A 26,419-nucleotide genomic window follows, 5' to 3' on the forward strand; every position below is an offset into this window, starting at 1 on the left:
CAGAATGTGCTGTGTGAGACTGAACAACATGGCGGAGACAAATGACACCAACGGAATCATTCAGCAACCTGCAACTGGCGCCAAAATAATAAATACACGGAGAGGAGGTTCTCGCCAATGAATGGAAACCTTTATTTTCGAATTTTATGCCTCAGGCTGTATAGGAGAAACGAAGAAGATTATAGGCTGGGTTCGGCACTGGTACTCGCTGTGGTGACCAACGAAAAACGTCTGCTTTTTCCGTAGACATAAGTTAACATACTAAAGCAATTTGTTGTCCTTAGCACCAGTCTCGCAGCAGCGAGAAGACAGGAAGCGACACGGAATTGGCTGAGATTTCTCTCACAGTCGTTTCTCCGTCCACGGTGAGCACCCTTTTGAGTAATACAAAAGCAAATCGAGCAGATGACTCTTCTGCACCATGCGAGAACCTACCACTACAACCTAATGCGCGTAAGGAGTACAAGCACCAGCACAAAAATACGCATGAATCCAATTAATGACAAGCTGACGGTAGAAGCACACATCTAAATCGGGGTCACAAGCAACGCAACATATGCGTAACACGAGTATTTCCTGTAATCAGATTACGGACAATGCGCGGCAGAAGTAGGGCAAACACAGAGGTGTGCTCTTGAGTATCGTCGTGCTGGAACGTCATAAACCCGGCTTTTTCACAGCTATATTTGGGTAGCGCAAGGAAACAGTGCGAATTTAGGTGCAGCGTACATGTAACACATATAACTGGGAAACCAGACGTTGTAAATACAAGCACGTAGTGACGTGGCGCAGAACGCGCATTGCTCGAGGATGTGACACAGTCAAAGCAACTGACACGGTCAAAGTCTTCAAATGAAAGGAACTGCTACAGGGACAACTTAAGTAGGTGAGAAAGTTAAATGGCTGCCAAAAAAAAAATGAAATAAAAGCTCAGAGAAATGCTTTCAAGCGGATGTATCTGCTCTTGCAGAAGATTACCAAATGCGAATAACGGCGCGGTACGATTCACGATAGGAAATGGCATATTAATTAAGGGAGACTGTAGTAAAGTACACTGGCTGGTAAACCCAACCTATAGCGAGCCTGAGTACGTTCATCTGGGAAGGCTGGAAAAGCTTTCTTTCCAAGAGAAACGAAAAGCCCCTTTAGTCATGCCGGTTCCAAAGCGAACGCTATGCAAACTCTGTATGGCGGGTGTGTTTTGCAAGGATGTCAGGAATGTAGCAGCTGTAACACATCGTAAATTACTAGCTAATTCGGATTAACTTTACTACAAGTGAACTATAACTTTGCCACTCAACAACAGCACTCACAATCGACTACGCCAACTTTTCACAAGCTCTGTCCGTTCAGTTATCCACACGTGATGCCAGGCTGGTACCAATCACACAAAATTTCGTCTCGTGTTTTCTACATTCAACGCTTGTGGCGAACTTTCTTGCACAAGAAATGTCACACTGCACATTCTCCCTGCATTTTCACTTCTCATAGACAAAACCTGCCCTAACGTTTCTCTTTTTCTACCGCAGCACCAATCATCCAAACCACACCTGTACACTTTCCACACTGGTACACCAGAGGCACACCACTAACGCTGCGTTCGCCTGCTGTTCAAATGCACACACCAGACGTACCAAAAAAAGATGCTGTTTCCGTGAACACACCCGAAAATGACAAACAACAAGACAGCACGGTAAGAAAACAAACGTTTTTTTCCCGCTAAACATGATTCTACACGCTCTAAGCGTTTTTTTTCACCCGTGAGGGATTTGCAGCCCCGCAAATTTTCTGCAGGTCATATAGTTGCACACTGTACCAGGCTGTCGATCACTGGTCATTAGGCTGTGCTCTGCACAAAATTCGAACGCCAGGCACTCAAGACAGACAACGGGCAACAAAGCAGGCAGCCAGGTGTGACTGCCACTGGTTTGGGGTCTCTGTAGCACTTTCGACGAGCGTACTCAGGCTCTGCGCGCGAAGACATCTATTCTCCTCCCCATATTGCGGGGAGGATTGAAGACAAAAAGCAAACACCAAGAGTTTTTCGGAAGGTAAAGAGTGAGTGCGCGCGTGATCGTAACAGTGGTGCATCGAGGTAACGGTACACAGAGGCGGCGAAGAGTATGCGCAGGGCTAGCGATCCGCGCTTCGGGCCGCTGCGCACAAAGTTGGCAACAACACTTCGCGGGGGAAACAAAGGGGAAGAGCCACGTCGCTGCCCAACGGGACACAAATTCGACAGGCAGATATCGTTCGGCTGCTGGGGTCGCTGCTCGTGCATTGGTTTGCGCGCTCAGTGGAACGCGGAGGTCGCATTCGCATTTGTTATACGAGCATCGATGGGTCGCTTGGCCACAAGGTGATTCCGCCAACTGTGGTAAAACGGCCGCCGAACGAGTGTCTATGTACAGCAGTTAAACGCATGTTCGTCGTGCGACGAGAAAGAGAAACCGTAAGAAGTCGGTGGTTGTCAGATCTCCTGGCAAGGGTTCCTCGCGACGACAACGAAGCCCCCCGCCGCGGAGGCGCGCCGTGCGAGCCACGCGATTGGTTGCCCACGGCGGTACCTGCTGACGTGGCAGCAGTAAAGATCATCTCTCCGGCTAGCAGCTTTACACTGTCACTTCAACAGCCAGTCAGTCACGAAGAAGATTGCTCGCCTCCTCAAACGCTTCACCAAAAAAGAAGCGCTTTTTTCCCTTTGTTTCGTTTGTCATTGGTCCACTGTTGTCGAAACGCTGTTCTGGTCCTAGCCTCATGAAAGCGTTCGCGCTACATGGAATATGTGATGATGTTGGTGGTGACGCACTTAGGGAGGCGAAAGAGAATCAAAATACGCGGGCGCGAAAAATGCAAGAACAAAAGGAAAACTGTGAAGGATCTATCGTGCTTAGTACGCCGGCTTAACATCCGCGCGTCTGGCGCCCGGCTGTACCCGCAAGTTGGGGATGTCAGTGGTTTGGGCCATGTTACAAATCGGGCGATGTGGAGAGTCACTACGTGGGTCAGTATACACTAGTCTACAGTCTTACATGTGTGGTGGATGCCAAGAAATGCTGCTTTGTAGAATCTATGTATTTTTTTCAGGCGATAAATGATTGTCAGCTATGGCGGGGTGCAGAAAGCGCTAAATATACATGCATTGCCATTCCTCCGAGCTGCGAAGTACATGGAACAAGACCGACATCTCGACGCGTGTGATGCGCGTAATGGGTTTGAAGAATTCGGGAGGAGCAATATAGTTCCAGAGTTTCGTGACGTCAGCATTACACCTATAATGGCACATACGAGAAACGGGTTGGCACATTGATTAGCGGAAGAAAGGAAGGAAGGAACAACTCTGATGGCCATAAAAAATGCATAGCTTCTTCTTCGCAATCGCTTAAGAATGTGGTGCAACTTAGCCCCACTGTGATTGACGCCCTTATAGTATTGCGAAACGTTTCCACGATGACCTTCGGGCTTGATTATGTCCACTAATACTCGCTCAAGAAAAATATTTTGCGTTGTTTTCACCCCCTTTGGGTTCATGCTGAGCTGAGGTGAAAAGTGTGGTTAGACAGCTTAACTGTGGAAAACTATAGTCCTATAACTAGGTCGACAAATAAAATTCCCTTTCGTAACAGTGATGGGAAGTGCACCAGTTTTTACGGTATAATACAATGATGTTCACCCTAAGTACGTCTTGAGCAGTCGTCCTTTTAAGTTACATAACTGAAAACGGTTCGCCAATTTCGAAGCAATTTCTATAAGACTGCTTTCCATGACGTCGCGAGAAAGTAAAAATATCTGAGCGTCGAAGTTTCTGCGCCCCGTTTGGACGACACATCGCGCAGGGAGTCGAAACGAAGCTAGCAGCGTGGCAGCTGGATTTTCAAAATAGACATTAGTACAAAATACGACATTTTTAGAAAATGCATCATCACAGTGCGGTGAATTTTATCCACAGGCACAATATTTGATCAACGTTCTCCTCAGGCAATTGACTAGCGGCGCTAATTTTGATTCGAAGTGATATTAACAGTTTGAAAAGACATATATCGTTTTCAGAATTTACCTGGTGCTAAGCGGCACAAAGAATCACTCTTCGAACGCTCCTAATAATGTCTCTTTCTTCAAAAAAACTAAAAGAAAACCGTCAGTGTGCGTCCCCATGGGCGTTTAGGGTAACAAAACTGAAACCAAATACCTTAGGACATGAGGACCCTGTGATGCTGCATTATGGACCTGCAAATGAAGTTTTGCAATGATGTCTTGTGAGTTTGGGATGTTTAAACTCAGAATTGAAAAGTGCAAAAACCTACGGGCATTTATGCAAGTTAATATTACCTTCAATGTTTCATTTGTTCTGCTGACGTCCTATTTGTTTTGATGTTTTTTTTTTTCGTTTCGCCTGCCGGCCCAGTGTCTCACTAACCGGTAAGTGTCAAACTCATGATAGCTAAGCTTAGGAAATACCAAGTGGGCAAAATAGAAGGCGAAGCACGAAATGAAAAAAAAAAAACAACTGAAAAAGCGAGAGGAGAGAGAGCCAGAGCAGAGCGCGAGCTGATGGGGAGAGAGGCGTCGGGCGTCTCAGTAGATGGGCGGGATGTGGGAGTAGTTGAGCTCGAACGTGGGAGGCTGGACCAGCATGGACTGACTGGCTGTGAGGTTGTGTCAAGGAGCGTAAAGAGACAGCGCTTGCACAATCTTGGGGTCCTGCTTGGAGCCCTCGCGGAACTCCTCCAGCGTCAGCCGGTTGTCGTGGTTCTGCAGAGAGGAAAGGGAGGGGGAGGCAAAACGCGGGTCAACCCAGCGTTGGTGTGCTCACCAGAATAGCGCCCGGAGATGTGTAGATTCAAGACGTGGAACTGCGTTTCACGTGTTCACACGCGCCGTTCTACGCTCCTGTTCGCTTTGCAACCACGTAAGGAAATGGTGCGAGTGGCGTTCACCATACCTTGCGATGTATTTTTTCTCGAACGTAGAGAACTAGAGACAAAGGTAGCGTAAAATGTATCGGATAGGGAGCTGCGTTTCCCATCTAGCTTGACAATGGATAATTCGCTGCGGCTTAATTAAAACAACTTACGCATAAACAATCTGCCGAAGACGGCTTTTTTGCCGCAAAATTACCGGTGCACGGTCGAAAGTAACCGTGCAGAAACGTACTTCAGCCGCATTAAAATGCGCCTGTAGTACGTTTTTTTAAGCATTTTTTGAGGAGAGAGGGGAACTGGAGTGGACTAAACTGACGAATTATTTTTGGGTGGCGCTTTGTTGTCCGACGTGGACCATTGAGTGGCAGCTATCCATATTGGAATTTGGGCCTCCTCACTGTTTCAAACTTAGATCCGCCCAACGTGCGATGGATCAAAAATGATTGTAGTAGCACTTTGATACAGGAAACGAGCAACCTGGATTAGGGAACAAACTCGGGTAGAAGATATCATAGTTGAAAGTAAGAAAAATAAATGGACTTGGGCTGGCCATGTGGTACGACGAGCGGACAGCAGGTGGACCACAAGGGCGACATAATGGACACCGAGGGACAGGACTAGAATAAGGGGAAGACCACTACAATGCTCACGATTTGTATATTTCCTATACAGCGCTTTTAAATCTAGCCGAGCTTGAAATCTTGGAAATAAGACGTTACCGTGATCGCCTGAAACACTTACATCTACTGTACCATGAAAACCTGTGTCTCGCTACCAACGCACACTTACCACGTGCCAATAAGCGCTCGACCCGAGCTTTCCACACGAAAAAAACTAGCCGAAATTTATTGTTGCACTAACGTCTTTCAAAATTCCTTCTTTCCACGGACTATACGCGGTGGAGCCGATTACCAGCCAGCTTGATAGACTGCCCTACAACCGCATCCTTTATGCCAACGCTTAAGGTAACTTCGGCATGCGCACACGCTTAGGTTTTCTTGCTCATATATGAGGTGTGTTTGTGGACAGGGATCATGGACACCATCCATTCTTGCTACGCTTTTTTCACTTATTGTGATCAGTTCTTTTACCCGCAGTGCAATTACGTGTTTATGTATGACTGGTGCAGTTTTTTTTTTTTTCGCACACAGCGTGCGCTTTCCTGTTGCACCTGGCACCACTGCATTACTCTTTTTCTGTTATCTGTGTACTATGACACAGTCCGTTTGTTTGTGCAACGCGCGTGTCCCGCGGTTTTTCTTTGCTATTTTTCCTTGTTGTTTTTGGTACAGTCACGTTGTAGCCAACTTTTGTAAGGGCCCAGTGTGGCCTGTGTTTTCCTCCCGTGCATTGTATTATCTCATTGTATGTTCCACCCACAGCTGCCTAAGCACTTGTTTCTAGGGTGGCAGTACTGTATAAATAAACAAAGAAACAAAGAAATGGCAGCATCTCAACTCCGTGGATGATGGCGAGGGTGCGGAGTACGGGGACTCTAAATGACATTAAACTTGCGCCCCGAGTGACATTCGATTTGCGCCCCGACCATTATTCGATTTGAGCCGTGAGTTGCACATTTATCATTCCCTAAATGAAACTGCAACTCACAGCTGAAATCGAATTTCGCTTGGTTTTCGCTTGATGGTGGTGTGCGCACAGATGGACGCGGACGAACATTGGGAAGTGCTAAGGTATTCCGCACCGTTAAAGGCGAGGGAGTAAGCTGTTTGACTCTCGGTCGTAGCCCAATGGGTAAGACGAGTGACACTAACTCTGTCTGATCTACCAGACAGAGGTAGTTCGAATCCTGCTGGTGCCTGTTTAATTTTTTTGCGAATGTAAATGCTATACGCACGGACGCGGACGGACACTGTGCGGTCCTAAGGTATTCCCCACCTAAGATAAATACTGCGTGTTTGGAGTTGGATTATGTGCTAGAATGGTATCAGTGTTGGTGCCCAGACGCCTAGCTCCTGCATAACGTTTCATTCGTGTTCTGGATCAAGGCTAAACTGCCGCCAGTACTGTCAATAGCCACGGTAACCTCCTTTTATACGTTTACTAAAAATATCCCCGAGTTTAATTGGCCACAGTTGCAGACGACAGCATTAAAATAACAACCACTAGCCGTGACCTGCAGAACTTCACATGTCCTTGTTGCCCTTAAAGAGAAGGCATGGGCCATCTGTACTTTCTTCTCTGACATCTACATTCGCGCAAGAGTACATGCGTTCTCATTTCAGGACTAACGTATGAAAAAAAAAAGCACCACCGCTGCCCATTTGTTTTAATTGAGCAATTGCGAGGTTGCAAAGCATAGTTTTGGAAAGATAATTATCCTACTTCCCTGCAGGTCGCTTTTCGTAAACGAACCAACGAGTAAAGACTGTGCACAGTTCTTTTTCTATGGCATTCATGGCGGACAGAGATGGTGGGCCTTTATAATGGTTTATTTACCCCATTGAACCAGGCCGAAACAATTTGGTAAGATTTTCGGCATGCATGTTTTATTGAACTATTACTTAAAACGAAATAGGATGCTAACAAATATCTGGATACCATACGAAATTTGCGACTTCTTGTGGATAACAGCCTAGCAACATAAGCTAACGAAAAACGACAAAACGCAATCGTTGCATTCGCTATAATCAGCGCAACCGTGACTACAAAACTGCAGTGTCGCAAGCGCAAGGAGCAGTATATTGATCGCTGTGGTCTGTTTAGTTGGTTTTTCATGTGTCCGAGTCGAATTTGCGCTACTTCAAGATGTGCAAATAGAGAGCCGTCTGGCGCATACCTTGTCCAATTGGTCGAATATCTTGTCAACTCTTTCCTGGGGGGATTCCTCTTGTTCGGTCTCTTTTGTCTGGTTTCCCTGGAGGCAAAACAAAGGGTGGTAAGAACGGAAATGACCTTTAGAATGATACCGAAGACGGAAAATAGGCAACACTCCTCTGTAAAGAAGTTACGGCAATAAGCTTCGCGACCAGGTATGGCCGGCAGTATGTATTCAATAACCAAAATAAGAAATAGAAACCTCTTCATTGAAAAAAAAAGGAAGAATTGCGAAATTTTCTCCGAAAATAAAACTTCAATGTACCAATAGAAAAATTAGCCGTAAACTAACTTATTCTATGGCCAAAATCAAAAGGTAAAGCGCCAATGATGAGTTGTCATCAAAATACACAAAAAAGTAGTTCATATATGACCGAACTTAAAAGTCGGGAGTCTTTTAACACAACCCGTCGCGAACCGCCACAAGCTTGACACAAATAAGTTGCTTGTAATAGTAAAGATAACGCATCAGGTTGAATCCTTTTGAAAGGACATTATCCGCCTCGTATCTTTGAAAGGACAGTCAGCAGGGACAACTCATTTTTTTTTTCATTTTCCCAGGAACGGAATCGCGCACAACACAAATAAGTGATATGCTTTGCTCCGGTAAGGCAATTTTCCTACATGCCTTATTATACCTTACAAAGTAAAGAATACTCGGAGGGTCCCCTACTATCTCGAATGCATTGCAGAAAGTGTGGACGAAGTCGCGCCATTTTAAAGATGCCAGCAGACAGTGCTGCTTAATTCTTTACAGCTACGGCAGCTAAATATGGCGAAAAGCCCCCCACAAACCTTACGGCGCTTCGACAGAACTATAGACAGAACAATTGAAGCGTTTTTTCTTCACTTCACCCTTGATCATCATCATCGCCAAAGTTGGACCCTGCAGTGCGGCTTGGGGTGCGCACGGATGAAATTAGCGATAAATAGAAAGCTTAGTTTTAAGTGCGAATGCACTTCTTAAGCGAGCCTGAAGCGTCCGCCGCCGTCCGCATAGCAACAGCTGCGGGTGCGCGCGCTCCTCGTCTTCCTTGGCAACGGGGGGAGATGGGCGCGCGCTGCCTGGCCGCTGACATGGCACATACCCACGTGGGGGATTGGCCAGGAATCTCCTCGTCTTCCTTGGCAACGGGGGGAGATGGGCGCGCGCTGCCTGGCCGCTGACATGGCACATACCCACGTGGGGGATTGGCCAGGAATCGGGCGTGAGAAGGGCTAATGCACCCGCTTAAAGGAGTACTGACACGAAATTTCAAAGCTGAGATCCGCTCTACCAATCAAGTACAACGACAACACAAATAGGTGTCTGTGAATAAATGCATCTTTCTTTCTTTGTAGTTGTGTGTGTGTGTGTGATCTCTCTGTCGTGAACATTACCAAACCGCGCAAATTCAACTCGTGCATTCGCACTTTCACATTCTCCCCCTCGGGGAAATGCGGGGAATTTTTTTAAATAAAAAAATCCCCGAAAAGCCCATCGGAAACACGAAAAAAAAATTGTGAAAACAGACCAGTCATGTATAACCCTGCTCTGGTTCAAAAATACATAACTGGCAAAGTTAACCAAATTGATCGTTGCAATAGCGTAAATATACATCACCGAAGAAAATAAACGATCTAAAACTGTACAACAAAAAAATAACCTGACGTACTTCTTCTTTTTCTTCTTCTTCTTCCTCTATTATTTCTTTCCGTACAGAAAGGGGAGCAGAGGCCAAAGGATTGGAGCCTGACTAGGTCCCCTGCTCCGGTGGCAAGTAGCGTGCGGCCACAATATATTATATTTCGCACTCGTAGTCGAGTGTTCCAATAACAAACAAAAAAACATAAAAAAACTAAGAGAATTCATGTGCAGTGATGCGCCTCGGGTGTTCTATGTGCGACTACTTTGCACAAAAGAAAAGGACAAAGAACGAAATTTTCACACAGGATATAGTACAACAACACTCGCAAGTTTTTCCGTGCAATGCAATGAGTGAACGGAAAAATAAATACACACAAAGCAGAGACTTACTTCTGCATAGATATCTACAATTTCTATGCAAGAATTTATTCCATGCTTCGGTTAATTTCAGCTATATGATATTCACTGCTCCAAGAGGACGTTTTAATCTGTGTTTTTGACAACCATTGGCCAAAAATTACTGTGGTTCTGAACTTTGTTCAATAAGAAAGGGATTCGATAATCTGTGTTGTCGGCCGTAGTTTGTTATTGTAGAAGGCATTTGGCTACTCATACCAAATCTGCCTTTCAAAAGATCGCAATGAAGCAAGCCGTGCAGGAATGCTTACGCATTAGCAGGCAATTGTTTGAATTGGGGCACCTTTTTTGTCATGCTTCGCCATATGGCACTGTTTACCTCACCCTCCACCCTAAAGTGTTGAAAAGCACTACGCTTCCCCGTTGATCAGGGGGGGGGGGAGACGGGGGACGCGGGGATCAGATTTAGAAACGTGACCAAAAATCGTTTTTTCGGAAGTCCCAATTAGGGATTGAACCTTTTATATTCTATGCATTTACAAAGTTTCCCCGCCGAAAACGATCGCGAAGTGCCAAAGAAAAATATTTATGTCAGCTGAGGTGACAAAATATTTCTTCAAAATGACGAAAACACGGCAAATTTCGCAGTGCTGTACATCCGGAACAACGGCACAAGAAGCCATCTTGGTCGCGTTAGATTGGCCGAGTCTTCAACTTCCGATTTCCAATCGCTGCTTTCGTTGTCGCTCACTCACAAACGCACAAACGGCAGAGACAATGAAACGAAGCAACCGATAGATTCTAACACGCGATTGGCTATCCGGCCGCGTTCACTGAAACGACTCTCCCTATTGGGTGTCGCCATGGCAACAACAAGATGGCCGCGGGGTGGTTCGGCCGAAGCGCAGTTCGCACGTAGTCCGTTTCGCCAATCTTTTCCTCCGTTTCGCGGTCGGTTCGGTTCCTGTTTAGTGGTTTCATGTGTTGTGATTCTAAACAGTGACGTTAGTGTTATCGCAGCGATAACGCTTGAGATCGTGCGCCAGATAGTGAAGTGCGCGGCTCGAAAGACGCATCGAAAACGCGCCCGCGACATCGCCTCGGTGCGCCCTTGAGTGGAAAACCCGGTGCGTCCGTTAACAATTGGGGTTCGTAAAGTGAACTTTTGGACGCATTGCGATGGAACAAAACGCTGAGTTGAGTTTCACAGCGAGCTCGCCAGCTTCAGGAATGAAATGACCGACTCCCCAGAGGTTGCGGCGCACGCTCCATTGGCGCTACGTGTTCAGGAAGCGGCCGAGAGCGGTATAAGTTGCTATTGCATGCGAGTAATATCGGACGCGAAGTGAAACTTAATGGTAAAAGCAAAATGGCTAAACATAGCAATGCTACCTAAATTGCGATAGTGGTGAACGCGCGCCGCAGATTGTAGGGGGGGGGGGGGGGGGGTGCAAGAAACTTCTTCCGTGGCTCTAAACTAGTTCGAACAACTTAGTTTGGTGGGATTACAAAATTATATTTTCAGTGTTAGATTAATTAGTGAAGACACCGTGAGGTTGCAGAGTTTTAAAATCTTGTTAATGGCACATTATTTTTGTCTATTTGTGCAATGTTTGCAATTATGCTGTCTATTTTGCAATGATTGTTTCTCCTGAAGGAGAAGAGCATGGTGTGCTGACAATACTTAATGTTGTAATTGCGTAAAACAATTGTGTATTCTCCTTTCATATAGCTCACCTTCTGCTTGTGATGCCCTGGTATGACCTTTTGACACTGAACACCTTCAGGTATTAACTGTAGCTTTACCAAGGATTTCACACTCAGAAATCAGCTGAAAGTCTCCAGGCACATTAATCTAAAAAGAAACCATGCCATACTTTTCATTTCCGAGACAGCTATGCATTAGGCATGCATCAAGTAAATTATAGGTACACTAGCAGCTCATAGTAAGCTTTTTGGTACACTCTGCGAAAAAGGGGTGCTTCTGCTATCTGAAGGCCTGCACACAAATACCTGCAATGAGCCAGGAAGGCATCCCAGATGCACCAAATCAAAGAGCACAGGTATGTGAATTTCTCCCCAAGCAAGGACAGCAAGGATTATGCTGCTCGTGCAGTTGGAAAATAATGAAGTCTTTGTAAACTTTAAGCTGTTTGTAAACTTTAAGAGCCGTTTTCTCAGAAGCGTATTTTATGAGTTCTTCGTTGCTCCTGGAAAAGATAGGATGGCAACCACTGGGCATATTTTGAGGGAGGAGAGAGAGAGAGAGAGAGAGAGAGAGAGAGAGAGAGAGAGAGAGAGAGAGAGAGAGAGAGAGAGAGAGAGAGAGAGAGAGAGAGAGAGAGAGTGAGAGAGAGAGAAAACGTTTATTTGAGCTTTCTAAAGTGGGAGTGGTTCCCTAGTCCGGGAATCCATCAAGTGAGCAGAGTCTTCGCTCTGGATGCCAGGAGCTGCTGGACGTCCAGACGGTCGCTGGTCACCAGGTTCTCCCACAGCTCAGGGGTGGGAAGAGGGGATCGGAGAGGTGGAAGTTTGGGATTGCACACACACTGTATTATAATATGAACAAAAGTGGCCTACAGCAGAGTATTGAGTTAGAAATATACGATGCAGGCGAACTGGGTGAGGAAAGCTATTGGTTTGTAGTCTGCGGAGCAGCGATTCTTCTTCCTTGGATAGTGCAGGGGGAGGAGGAGGGAAGTGTTGTCTGTCGGACCGGTAATATTGCGTGATGTCTTGATTCGTGACGAGCGGGATTGACGATGTGGTCACCTCGGAAGCCTGGAGAGAAAGGGCGCAGGCTTGCTGATGAGCAAAGTTGCCCGTCAGGGAGGAATGACCAGGAGTCCAGATGATATTAACTTTCCGGCTGGGTTGGTGTGGTAAAAGTAGCTTTAAAGTAGAAGGGGCCACTCTCCCGGCTAAGAAGCTTCGGCAGGCAGCTTGGGAATCCGTGATAATGATTGGGTACTTCGTGTGTATGAGGGCTAAGGCGATAGCTAGCTCCTCGGCAACCCAGGTTGATGATGTCTTGATTGATGCACAGGAAATGAAGGCGCCCTTTGTGGTGACTGCGGCTACTTTGTGTTGACCATTAGGGTAGGTACTAGCATCCGTATAGGCGATATCTGTTCTTTTTCCATAAATATTCTCATGTGCTTGGCTTCGGGCTTGTCGGCGGCCGGGATGGAGGTCAGGGTGCATATTTTTGGGTAAAGGGCGAACCTGGATGTTACTTCTCCAATGGTCAGTGAGGGGCTGACAGACAGTAGATTGCGGGCATGTGATATGAAGGCTGTTTAGGAGGGCTAGCCCTGCAGGTGTTTGTGTTAAACGGAGCCGTTGGCTTGATAGGTGGCCTTCAATAAACTCGGATACCGTATTGAGGAGGCCAAGTTTTAGGAGACGGGCCGTCGAAGTGTTCATAGGTAGATTTAATACTTGCTTAAAAGCTTTGCGGATTAATCAATCAATGCTTTCTGTGTCACTTTTGGTGAGGGTAAGGTAAGGTGTTACATAGGTTACTCGCGAAATCAGGAGAGCTTGAACCAGTCGAATGAGATCTTTCTCCTTCATGCCCCGGCAGCGGTTCGAAACCCGTCGAAGCATGTTGGAGACTTGCTGAAACGCCTTGGAGAGCTTCAATAAAGTTTGATCATTACGCGTGTTGGCCTGGATGATAAGGCCTAAAATTCAAAGTGAGTAGCTGGGTCGTATGGTATGGCCGTCGAGGTGGATACAAATTGGTTCAATGTGTGAAGCAGGGGGATGTTTGCGTACGACGATAAGTTCCGATTTTTGTGGCGAGCATTGAAGCCCGACTGATGAGGCATATTTGTTAACGACATCCGTAGCCTGTTGAAGGGAGTCTTGGATTTTTCCTATGGAGTCACTGTCTGTCCATATTGTGATGTCATCAGCGTAAAGCGCGTGATGAACGTGCGGGATGGCGTCGAGTTGATGGGGTAAGTCCAGGAGGGCCAGATTGAAAAGTAGAGGAGAGAGGACGGAACCTTGAGGCGTGCCCCGATCACCCAGTGCAATAGGCTGAGATTGAACGTCTCCTGCCCGGAAATAGCGTGGCGTTGAGTTAAGAAGTCAGCAATGTATGAGTACGTGCGGTGGCCGCAGCCTGTTTGATTTAGAAGGGATAGTATGGATGAATGCGACACATTGTCGAATGTGCCTTTCAAATCTATGGCAAGAATGGCTCGCGGGGAGTGACGGGTAGCCGGGGCAAAGACCTCTTCTTTAATTCTAAGGAGAATATCCTGTGTTCTCAGATGCTTCCTGAACCCATACATGGTGTTGGGAATGAGACCCTTGTTTTCAAGGAAGGTTTGAAGACGCTTCAATAATAATCGTTCAACCAATTTACCCACACAAGAGGTTAGAGAAATGGGCCGAAGGTTATCTAGGTGAGGGGACTTATTAGGCTTGGGTACGAACCGGATCTCAGCTGTCTTCCACTGGGGAGGGAGTTGGCCTGAGCCCCAGCATAAATTGATGTGGTGGAGCAGATGATCGAGAGGGTTGCCATCCAGATTGGCAAGAAGCCGGTAAGTGGCTTGGTCAGGACCGGGAGCGCTATTTTTGTTGCACTCGGAAAGAGCTGCTTCTAGTTCGTACAGTTGGAAGTCCTTATCCAGGTCATTGTTTGTCGACCCCGTGTAGGGGGGTGGGGTGAAGTGGCGGGAGGTGTTGAGGTATTTAGCCGTGAGCGCTTGTATTTTGACCCTGTCTGTTTTATTTCGATCCTTGAAAAGTTTTGCAGGGTATGACATTCTGCGATTTTCCTTTTAGGGCCTAGTTATTTTTATATGATATTTACAGCCGATTTAGGTGTCTACGTTTGGAATTGGTTGAAAATATTGTTCTCTGTAAAAAATGAAGGGTGTAAAAAAATTCCAATGTTATACCCTGTAGTGTTTTTTTTTTTCACTACAATTGAAAAGTATTCCGAGCTTCCTATCATGTGTCAATACATTGCTAGGCTTTCCACCAGCAGACAACATGTATACCTCTCTAACACTAAAGCTACTGAAGGTATCATCATGAATTTTTAAATTTCACCATTTGAATTGTTTTCCAATGTGCCTACTAAATTTCATTACTCGAGGTCAAAAAACAAAGTTTCCTGCGATCCCCACCTCCCTCCTTAAAGCAAGGAGCAATGCTGCAGAGAATAATTCAGCCGTGCGGTGCTAGCTCCGTTATTCGCGCTAGGTTGCAGCGTAAGGAAATGAAGCTGTTATGGATGGTTCAATTTGTTCTTAAAGTGGCCCTAAACAGGGTTCTAAAGGTTGCGATTTTACGTGCGAAATCGCTCAACCACTATCCAGGGAACGTCCTGCCGCAAAAATGGTTTAAAACCGTTACGTACTTGCCGTGGTATCGTAAAAAGGTCCAGCAGTAAGGCCTGGAGCTTTCACCTTGTCCTCGCGCCTCACTGTGGAAGCTAGCACGTCGCCGACACGCCGCATGCAAGACCACCTATAGAAACAGGACAAGGCCCTTGTAGCTTCGAGATACGCGCACTCATAGGCTCAGCTCGGCGGTACATCACGCTTTCTTAGCAGCAGACGCCCATGCTCCCCCTACTATTGCTGAGCAGGGCCTGTCAGCTGGCGACCCGCTGGCGCTGCCGGCCGGCCGGCCATAGAGTTCCTGTATATCGCGTAGCCTAGGGGAGCTTTATACTGGAACTCTAGCCGGCCAGGCTTGTAGCGTTGGCGATCTTGCGTCCGCGGGGCAGTTTTAGATAAGGGAACGCTTGAAGGCCAGATAGGGGGGTCCAAAACAAAACATGCGCGGATCACGACATGTAATTGAAGATTTCCACCTACGACTAGCGGCCCGCTTGCACTGCGCATGCGGTGCAGACTGAGCCAGAGAGAAATTTACGTCAGAGTGTGTGAGAATGGCGACGAGGATTGGCAGGTAAACAAGGCAAGAATGGAAGATATCGTTTGCATGTTTGTGCGGCATCTGCTTCACGCGGAGGTTTAATATTTTGTACATGTCTTCGTGAATACGTAATCTAGCAATTTCGCGCTTGAAATCGCGACCTTCTCAAGCGAATATATGGCCCCTTTATGCAAATGCTGTTACGAACAAGGCAGGACAATTCCAAGTGCATGTTTAGCACACCCGGCTGCAGGCCCAGGTTTTAATCCAATGAAGGCATTTGCGTTTCCAAAACTGGAACATATGCACGCAAGTCATATCGAGCAGGCTTGCATAATCTAATCGTTAGGGCGAGGGTACCGTTTCTGATTGATTGATTGTAGGGTTTAACGCGCCGACGCAACACAGCCGACGAGGCGCGCCGTAGTGGAGGGCTCCGGATTAATTTCGACCACCTGGGGATCTTTAACATGCACCGAAATCTCGAACAAATGAGCGTTTTTGCTTTTCGCCTCCATCAGAAAAGCGGCCACCGCGGCCGGGAATCGAACCCGCGACCTCGTGCTGAGCAGCGCAACGCCTTAGCCACTGAGCCACCGCGGCGGGTGGGTGGCGTTTCTAATGTCGTGTTATTTTGCACAAATTGAATCATGATGTATTTGAATGTCTTGTGAGGTCACAAAACCACGAATTCTAACGACCGTACCACGCAGCTTTGCTCTTTGAAGTCGGACGCACGGAAGTCTTGCTTTTCTCGACATCTGCTTCCATCCTTCGAAAATATGTAGAGTCATGGACAATTAAAATACGAACCGCGGAGCGCACAACCGAAAATACCGGTGCCGTCACCTGGCAGCGGCCGTGGAAAACGCACGGACATGCACAGTTGACATGTAGCGAGCGAGGCTGCGTGTCCCACTTCGATATGTTGCGCTCTGCTCGCTCGCATGCTTGCCTTGTCGCCATGCCGCAAGAGCGCTAAAAACAATTGTTAGCGATGCGGCGCGAGATAGTATCTGCGGTCACTGTGTGCTGGGCTCACACGTGCGCCTGCTCCCGTTGTGTGCCGGCGTCACATTGCCGACATAGCTTTGCACATTGGGTGCAGTAACGTGAGCAAAGAACGATGGACACCTGGGACACGCCCAAACCATGCTCAGTTCTGCCCGCTCCGCAGATTTCCTTAAGCATTGACGTGACTGCCAAAAAAACACACAAAAAAATCAGGCCGCCAAAATTATTGTACAAGGGCAACTGGCCTATAGAATGGTTGGACCTGCGTATCTTCGCAATTTTTGTTAATATTAGAATTCTGCCAGTAATTTTCCCAGCCCATACAATGCTTACAGTTAATCTATATCATTGGGGACCAATTATGGTGGTATATCGATTGTTTTATACAAGCACCGAACCCGCGACATGACTCAGCCATGACTCCGTTAAACAAAGACGCATTCTTGGCAGCCAGCTCGTGGTTCAATTCCCGAGCCACTGCACTACGACCGCAAAACATTGCAGTGCCACCAAAAGTCAGGCGGCAGACATTTATTTTTGTCTCCATTTCCGTGCGCTGGTTTTTTTTTTTTTTTCAAGAAAACCTTGAGCTCATTAGTATGCCTTACAAGAGCGTGCACGAGATTCCAACGCAAGCACTGGCCGCAGCTGCATGCAATTACGCGCCCATTGCTGTAAACGCGACCAACAACTTCAGCTACAGCGGCGGTAGTCCTTCGAGTGCTTGCAGCGCTCTTACGGCATGGCGACAAGGCAAGCATGCAAGCTGGGAGACGTTGACATATCGCAGTGGGGCACGCACCCTCGCACCCGACATCTCAAGTGCGCATGTCCGTGCGTTTTCCACGGCCGCTGCCAGGTGACGGCACCGGTGCCTTCGGCCGTGCGCTCCGCGGTTCGTATTTGAATTGTCCATGACGGTACTTACATTTTTAGTTTGCTTCGAAAGTTTCTCTAACTCATTGGTCATTACTATTTCTGTTATGCACGCTCGAGCAATCCGGCAACAAATGAATGGCTCCTGCCGAAGCAGAAGCATTCGCCGTAAGGTAAAAGTGGCTCTACCACTTTCTGCGGTCCCGTATCGATGCGAATCCATAGCTGTGCTGATGAGTAGCTTCAGCAGGAAATAATATCTTCCCAGGCATTCTTGAACGCACCGTAGTTTCATAAACAAATTACCATATTCTATCGCTAAATCTTTGTACGTTCGAAATGTCGCATTCAACACAGAAGGTGGGAATCACACGCTGACGTAACACATTTTAAAGGTACACTTCCTGCAGGCCAATAGGCCACCCCCTACAATAAGAGAACTTACGAAGCATTTCTCCGTCTGAATTGTGATATTTTTCACCGAGCATGCCTTAAAGTTGCACTAAATAGATCGTGATTTCAAGCGCGCGATAGCTAGGTTACTTGTACTTATCTTTCCTTCTTTACTAGTTTATTCTCGTCGCCATTCAACGAAGCTTTGACGCAGCTTTTTGCCTCTGTCGTAGCCTCTATGACGCAGCTGGCACTGACGACTACAACGCCGCTATTCGGGGGTTCGATCATATGCTGCAGCTAATCAGCGTTTCTGCCTCTGGGGGAAGCCGCCGGTGGTTTCGGGCGGTCAGGAGCCATCTATGCGAGGGATATTCTGGCACGGCGTATCTTTGTAGGGACGGATGTCGATCGTCGTCACCCGTCGCCGCCCGCCAGAGCAGGAATATTGCTGAAAATCAGTTTACAAAGGTTGGGAAGGAGGTGATAGGGCGATTAAAGGTTACCCTGACGATCCCCGTCGGCGCCGCTTCATAAAGCGGTGACCGAATAACTCCGGCGACGCTGAGCCTTTTCTGCACGACCTGGCCTCGGACGGGCCTGTTCGCCGCGACAGCTCCGCATGCAAGAAACGCAATCCGTTCGCTAGTCGTCAGTGGAAATCTTCAATTATTGCTGTGAGTGAGCATGTTTTAATTCGGGCCCCTCTATCCGGCCTTCAAGCGCTAGTTTTTCGTATTCTAGAACTAACGTGCCGATGCAAGCACGGCCGACGTGAAAAGCAATGCCGCTGCAGCTAGTAGTAAGCGGAGCATGCGCGTCGGCTTCTAAAGAAAAGCGTGACGTACCGCCGAGCGGAGCCAATGGCTGCGCATATCTCGCAGTGCTATAAGGCGGCAGGAAAGAGCGAAAGCTCCACGCCTTACATATAGCTTACACATGGCGTCATTACGACCGTTTCTTGTGACCCACTTCCAGCTTTATCAGCGCTCCAAAAGATAAAAGCACCAGATAAGTATGCAGACTGTTGCTGTGTTTGTAGCTAGTCTGACGTCAGTGAAACCCATCAATATCCTTCGCCACCTTATTTAGGGCCTGTTAAACAAGGAGTTGAACCCCTGAGGTGTACATTCGGTTGGGAACGAGGTATGCAAATATATTTTTACCGGCCTCAGAATAGCTGAACTGTCAAAATGTCGTGCCATTTAGTGCCGCTGCAGTGGTGGGAGCGCTTGCTGCACTCGTATTGAGGTGGCTATGGTGGAAGCGTATACGACACGAAATGCCATAGGGCTATGTCTGATACCATGTCCTGATACCATGTCTGATACCATGACGCATACCATGTCCTGTTTTAACTAGTCATTCTAACGGAGTCGGCGTTCACTTGAGTTTCAGAAGGCAAAAAATCGCGCCAATCCACCCCGTGAATGTGGTTGGAAAGCAAAGCTGTAAACGGCACCCATAACGATTACTCATGCGACGTCACTTAAAATCACTCACATCGCTCTACAAATAGTAAAACCAGAGAGATGTGAAATGCACTTAACCACACCATTTATTACTTCAAAGAGATATTCTCGGTAAAGTTAACTCAATGCATGATGCATGAACGGTGTTTGGTTGAGTTGTATTGGTGTAGCACAAGAGTGGAAACTTTTTTTTTATAAAATCAAAGTAAGCTCCAACCCGGTGTTGGACGATCTGATTTCTCCGTCTCTGCGCCGCGGACGGAGGCGACGAGGCTTGCGGCTGAGAAGGGGGAGGAAGAAATACTTCTGTTCAGATTTCTGAACGGCCCAGAGTGCAGCCCTGGGGAGTGATTCCTTCTTCAGTGGGGCCCATATGCAGTCCGCGCGGCCTGTGTTCTGTCCACCCGCTGACGCTGGGTAGGTAGAGAGGGCCTGGAGAGTAGCATCTCCCATTGCTGTTATGGGTAGTTGACGGAAAGAGAGGAGGGTGCTCAGGGCTAAAGCCGCACACCCCGATTACAGGGCGGGGTGTTCCTACTTCTGAGCAAAATTTACATTCAGCGTCGTAGCGTTTCGGGTGCATTAAGTGAATACGCGTAGGCTGTGGGAAGGAGCCCGGATTATACGAGCCGTAGGGTAGTTTGTTGTTCTCTGGAAAGGTCAGGGTAAGGCGAAAGTACGGTCTGTCTCAGAAGGCGATAATGCTGGATTATCTCCCTGGACGTGACAAGCGGGTGACTGTCCTCGTGCAGCTCCATAGCACAGGAGGTAAAAGCGCAGGCTTGTTGGGTGGGCGTATTTGTTGCCCTCCATTGAAGCGTGAGGGGCTGTCCAGATGAGCTGAAGGGAACCGTTTGGGGAGTAGTTTTTTAGCACGCACAGTGCAGGTCAGGACACCCAACCCGACTGGTAATTCCAGTAGGCTTGCCGGGAATCGGTGACTACCCTCCGAACCCCTGGTTGAGTGAGAGCCAAGGTGATGGCTGCCTCTTCTGCTGCCGTCATTTGTTGGGTCCTAAGCGAGGTACACGCAAGGAGGTTGGTTCTGGAGGTAGCCACGATGATGGCGTGTTGCTGCCCTCGATGTTTGGAGAAGTCTGTGTAGATAACTGCATGAGCCCCACCGAGGGTGGTGTTTAGCGCTTGAGCCCGTGCTTTTCGGTGACCCTCGTCATGTGAGGGGTTCATATTTCTAAGCAAAGGGAGCATCTTTAGTTTTAGTCACCAAGAGTCTGGGAGTACGTCAAGCGGAGTGACATTCTGGGCTGCCCAGCCAATCTAGTGAAGCATGCGGTTACCCACCGCAGTTCTGAGTCGGACCTTCTGGTTAGAAAGATGGCCTTCTATCAGCTCTTCCACCGTGTTGTGGAGCCCGTGCTAAGCAGCCTCAGTGTGGACGCACTCATGAGAAGACCAATGGCCTGCTCAACCGCATTTATAATCATTATATAATGCATCTCTATGTGTTCCTCGTCGAGAAGAAGACAGGGGGTTGACGTAAGTGACTCTCTAGAGGACAAATGCTTCAATTAATCGAAAGATATCGGATGCCTTTAGGCCTCGCTTCTTGGTGGCAACTCGCCTGATCATGTGTATGATTTGATTAATGCTGTTTTTAGGCGCTACAAGGAGACGTCACTCTTGGTGTTATCCTCGAGATGTAGGTCCAGGATCTTGATGCTGGGGCTGGGAGTGATTGGAGCACATTGGCGTACTAAAAGTGAGATTCCATGGATTGGTGTGAGCTTCCTTTAATTTTTGTAACTCTTAGCACATGAGCAAGGTGCGCACAGGGCCGCTAGACGGGCGTGAGTGGTCGTGTGACGCTTTCACGTGGCATTCAACGAGAAGGCAGGGGGTAAACCCGTAGATGTGCTTGGTGAGTACACCATTTGTCTTCCCGTGTTCGCGTGCGCTCGTAGCTAAATCGGTAAGACAACGGGCTCACGCTTTGTTAGTCTATTAGTTCCAGGTTCGATTCCCGGCGGTGCCAGTAAATTCTTTTATTTGTTCGCTGGAGTTTTCTGGTGACACCAACGGTCGCGAAAGAACCCTTGGGGGGTAGAGGTAGAAAGCTTTGCTTTAAAAAAAAAAAGATACGTAACACCTGGCTAATATCTTATGCGCAGAAGATTGACTGATTGTGGGGTTTAACGTGCCGACGCAGCGCAGGCGATGAGGCGTGCCGTAGTGCAGGGCTCCGGATTAATTTTGACCACCTGGGAATATTTAACATGCGCCGAAATCGCGAACACACGGGCGTTTTTGCTTTTCGCCTCCTTCAGAAAACCGGCCGCCATTGCCGGTAATCGAATCCGCGTCCTCGTGCTTAGCAGCACAACGCCTTAGCCACTGAGCTACCTCGGCGCGTACGCGGAGAAGAATGTCTGTCATAACTGTGGTTGCACTCGTGCAAGGAATGAACCGATTACCTTTAAAATTTATATACGTCATTAAAGGGAAGTTGGACAGCCGATTGGTGAGTCTCGCTGGGCTAAGAGACATTGAGAGCCGAAAAGTGCGAAATATCGTAGACTCCCTAAGCTTCCTACTGGTCGTTCGGCTTTCGCTATAAGCCCTGCCATCAGTATGGACGTTCATTTGCCTTAGCGTTGCAGAGTTCCGAAACGAATAGCAGACCTCCTTCCTTGAGGTTCTCTGGCGTCGAAAATAAGCGGTGCGTCTGGCTGCCATTAATGTTACAGAGTACTTGAGAGCCCGCACCCTCAGCCGTGTACTGTTCGATCTGTTCGCCGCTCGGCTTTGCAAACGCTCACCAGACGAAGATCCTTGATCATGTCAAACGGTGCAACACTGCCTTCCAATGGCCGCCAACGGCGAGCACTGCGTTTTTTGTGCTGTGAATGAGTCTTCAAATTGGCATCGCAATTCCTTGCCTGCCTCATCAACTCTGGGCATTGCCATTTGTTGTACAGTTTACATTCGATGGCGACTGTCGAAAGTTGTTACTTGTTGGTCAGTGGGCCCTTTTATTTTCAGTGCGTGACGAAAGTTGCACTGCAAAAGTGCTTAAATTGCATTGGATCGCACGCGCGTCGAATAATCACGCTGGGGCTAGCGTGCGCGTAGTCAGCTGGGTGGCTCACGAGGCTTCAGCCGCGTCCGACATGTGTATCCGCCAATTATTATGTCTTAGCGTTATTTGAGAGAATGAGCTAAGACCATCTTCGGTGTTTTTCCGACGAATTATAAACGTTTATAGCTTAACATGTCGCTTTGTTCGCGGTACCTTGTTCGAAAGATGAAAAAGGAACATCATTACCTTTTTAATGGAGGGGATGGGCAGGGAGAGGGAGTTCTTGCTTTGTGTACCACAAAGGGTTACTTCCGCCTACGTCAGAAAATTTCTTTTGGTTCCGAAAGGCACCAAAGATAATTTCCTGGCGAGGAAAATTGGTGCGACAGTTCCAGACGGCCATGTGTGGAAAATGAAAACAGAAAACTAATGAATGAGATGAAATGAAAGGAATTAAAAAGGGAAAAAAATGGGAAACGAAAAAGAAATGACAAAGAAATACATTGAAAATTTCAGTATTTTACGGTATTTCTGACTAATACGGAAAAGATATTAGATCGCCAGCGATGCTTGCTTCTTCAGCTTTGATTTGGAGAGATGCGGTTCAAAAGCAACCGCTCAGTCCCTCCGCACCACCTCGAAGATGGGCATAGTGTCTACGCCCAGTTTTTGTAGCTGACAAAGCATACTACCAGCAAAGTTCAGTAACAAAGCACGCCGAATAGCCCGGCGTGTTTAGTTATCGGCTGGCGACCAAAATCCAAACTGTGCTCCGAGGTAGCTTTGACGGTGATTGCTACTTTAGGGTCTCTCAACTCTGGGAAAAACTGCACAATCGTAAAATTATAACAAAACGCACGTCCAACAGTACATACGTTGACGGAATATATTTACTTGCAGCAGTGTCGGCAACATAGCGTCTAATGGAGTGTACTTGCTTAACACAAAGGCGGAAATTTTGATTGCAATGTGGATGACTGTTAGAGACTTTCACTCAACAATACGGAGGAAAAAGCCCGTTACGGAGCAGTTTTGATCCTAGCATCCTTTTTAAACCCTTCTATGCATCTGGCTAGTGCATTTTTGTTTGTAGGTTGCGCAGTGCTGTTCTCTCCCGGTTCATAATATGCGCCCGCTGTCACTGAGAGTGCGCAGCGCAAGTGACCGTACTCAAAGGAAGCCAGGAAGGAAAGGAGGAAATAAATAAATCAATCAATCAATAAATAAATAAAGGAAGAAATAAATTAACACAGGGAAATATAGGAATTGAAATAGAGATAAAAATAACAAAAAAGAAGAAAAGACAAAGAGACAAAACAAGAAAAAAGAAAGAAAGGGAAAAAAAACGAAGGAAGGAAGGAAGGAAGGAAGGAAGGAAGGAAGGAAGGAAGGAAGGAAGGAAAGAGAGAGAGAGAGAGCTAGAGAGCAGGAAGGAAGGACGGAAGGAAGGAATGAAGGAGGAAAAGAAAGAAGGAAGAAAGAAACGAAGATGGCAAGACGACGGCGCCCTTCAAGGGTAAACGGCGGCTTTAGTGAGCCTCTCGGAGACTGACGGTGGTCAGTCAGTGTCCGTGACCCAACATTAGAATCTGAAGATTAAGTGCATGAGACGGGCCCATACCCGAAGCAAGCAGGGCAGGCCCAGCGCCACCATTCAGTGTTACATCTTTTGCCTCTAAAGTTCGAACAGAAGGAAAAGAAAGATAGCATAACATAACAAAACTTTATTGCAGAAGGTGGGCTTGCGGTCGGCATGGGGAATAAAGGAAGAAGGAGGAAGGGAGTTTAAAGGTTACATTCGGCTGTCGACGCCTGAGGAGCGCGCGAACTCCCACAAAGATAAAACAAAGATAAAAAAGAAAGGAAGAAACAAAGGAGGAAGGGCAGGCAGGTCAACTAGTGTAACCCGGTTGGCTGCATTACACATACGAAATAGGCTAACTAGCTCAAGGAAGAAGTTTAGAGAGAAAAAATAGGAAGAAAACACGCGAAATAGGAAAGGCGATAAATTAAAAGCACGAATCAATAAAAGAGGGATTGATGAACTCTGCGGTAAAAAAAAACACCAGTAAAAACACGGCTGTCCAATAACCAAACGCGTCGTGAAGGAAAGCACTGGAGATGTACAAGCAAGGACAGAGCGTCCACAATACTGCATAATGTGTAGTTTCCCGTCGTGGCGGAATTCAGGATAAAACGCTAAGCCTCTGCCTTAGGCTAACCCGCACAGCGCGTGGTCCGCCAAATGACGGTCGTATGCGGCGCCACCGGCACACGAACGGCGCGCCCCAAACAGCGCATTGGCGCGCCGTGTGATTAACGAGCCACACTTGTCCCGCGAATCAAACGACCAGTGGCTCCGCGTGACCCCGACGGCTGAGGCGGATGACTAACGACGGGGAGGCCATGACGGCGATCCTCGGAGAAGACAGCGGCTGCGCGCACAATCGCCATCGCGCTAACATGAGGCTATGGGGCAAGCGGGCCACTGGCATGACTCTGGTTGCGCATCCTGTAGTGCTCTAGAGATGGGCAAACGTCAGCGTAGCAGGTCCCGTCAGGCCCGTGACTGCTTGAGAAATGCGGAGGGAGAGAGCAATATTGGAAGGACTCTGCGGTTATAGTGTTGGTGGCATTCCTCCCACTCACCAGCATCTGATAGATTGCGTCCACGATGTTGTACATCTCGTCTCTCGTGATGAATCCGTCGTTGTCGACGTCGTACAGTTTGAAGGCCCCTGCGAGAGAGAGAGGAATGAAAAAACGTTACGACCGAATAAGGCGCCCTTGGGCGTAAGAACTAGCATAGTGCAAATGAAGACGACTGGCCAAGCTGTGTTAGGAGGAAGGCCCTCACCAGCCCGAGAAAAATACAGCAATAAAGCTGTAGATAAGAAAACCATACAAAAAGGAAGAACACTGAAAATGAAGCAATACGATCTCAGACTCTGCTTTATTAGGCATTCATGGCATCCATTCCAGCTTGAAAGGGACAGCATTTGTAGAAAAGAAATTCCCCTTTCAGAAGCCCCTTCAGTTAATCTTCCTCTTCATTTATTCACCACAAAATTTCACAAGAAAATTGGAGTCAAACCTTATCGAAATCAAAAGGAAAGGCCCTGGTTTGCTCATGCTGCAAGCTCGCTTGATTTTGGCATGCCCGCTAGGTGGAGTGTTAAAAGAAAATCCCGCTATAAAAGAGCACTCGTCACAGCAGCACAGATACCACTAAAAGCGTTGAAAACGGACTGTCGTAACCGTTTCGCTTTAACCTAAGAGCACCTAATTCAGTACCGCAAGACATACAGCGCTGCGTCAAACAGAAGTGCACAATGACTGTCCTCCACAGCCATATGTCGGCCGCCTTTTCTATTAAGTGGTATCTCGGTGCACGCAGCTTCGGTACATCGTTCTAGAATAGGGCACTAACATTGTACTTCGCCCCCCGAGACCGTACGGTACCTCCTGATGTTTTCTTAATCTGCACATACCAAGATATGCTACACAGTTGCGTTGCGAGCTGGCTTTATACTCTATTGAAAATTTGAAGTCGTAGATGCACTATTGGAAGCAGATTATACTGAAGAAATAGTTCTTTGCGGAACTCCAGCCCTCAAGTCTTGTAAAGAAGAGGGGTGTTGCTTTACTGCTACGGCCTCTTGTAGGTTACTGAAATACTACTGCAAAAGAGTAAAGAGAAGCCCGCGGAATCGAAAACGTCCTAATTTTGCAAGCAGTGTTAAATAACTAATTCTATCAAATAGAATTAGCCAAATCAGATGTTCTAAACATGAACAGAAAGGTTGTGGCTGTTTTTTAAATGCAGAGCATTTCAGTAACTCACGATGTCACCCGCGTTGACGTCCGTAGTCTGCACCGTCGTTGTCCCCACTATATATAAAAAAAATACTATCCGGCGCCAGGTTTCGATCCCTCGACCCTGCGGGCGGAACGCAATGTACATGGTGCTCTACCCACT

General features: G+C 47.4%; 1 protein-coding gene across 1 annotated transcript in view; it reads right to left on the minus strand.

Annotated features, from left to right (window-relative positions):
• Positions 1–108: 108 nt before the first annotated feature.
• Positions 109–26,419, minus strand: part of LOC144179564 (frequenin-2-like) — a 538,475-nt gene continuing 512,164 nt past the window's right edge. Inside the window, exons 6-8 of the mRNA XM_077707969.1 lie at positions 25,090–25,178; positions 7,720–7,797; positions 109–4,752 (exon numbers count right to left, since the gene is read on the minus strand). Coding sequence (XP_077564095.1) covers positions 4,660–4,752; positions 7,720–7,797; positions 25,090–25,178 — 260 coding nt within the window. The 3' untranslated portion in view covers positions 109–4,659. The remainder of the gene's footprint in view (positions 4,753–7,719; positions 7,798–25,089; positions 25,179–26,419) is intronic.

This window comes from Haemaphysalis longicornis, unplaced genomic scaffold, assembly GCF_048455015.1.
Source record: "Haemaphysalis longicornis isolate Haplotype H1 unplaced genomic scaffold, Haemaphysalis longicornis Haplotype H1 scaffold_1, whole genome shotgun sequence".
Classification (NCBI taxonomy): Eukaryota; Metazoa; Arthropoda; class Arachnida; order Ixodida; family Ixodidae; genus Haemaphysalis; species Haemaphysalis longicornis.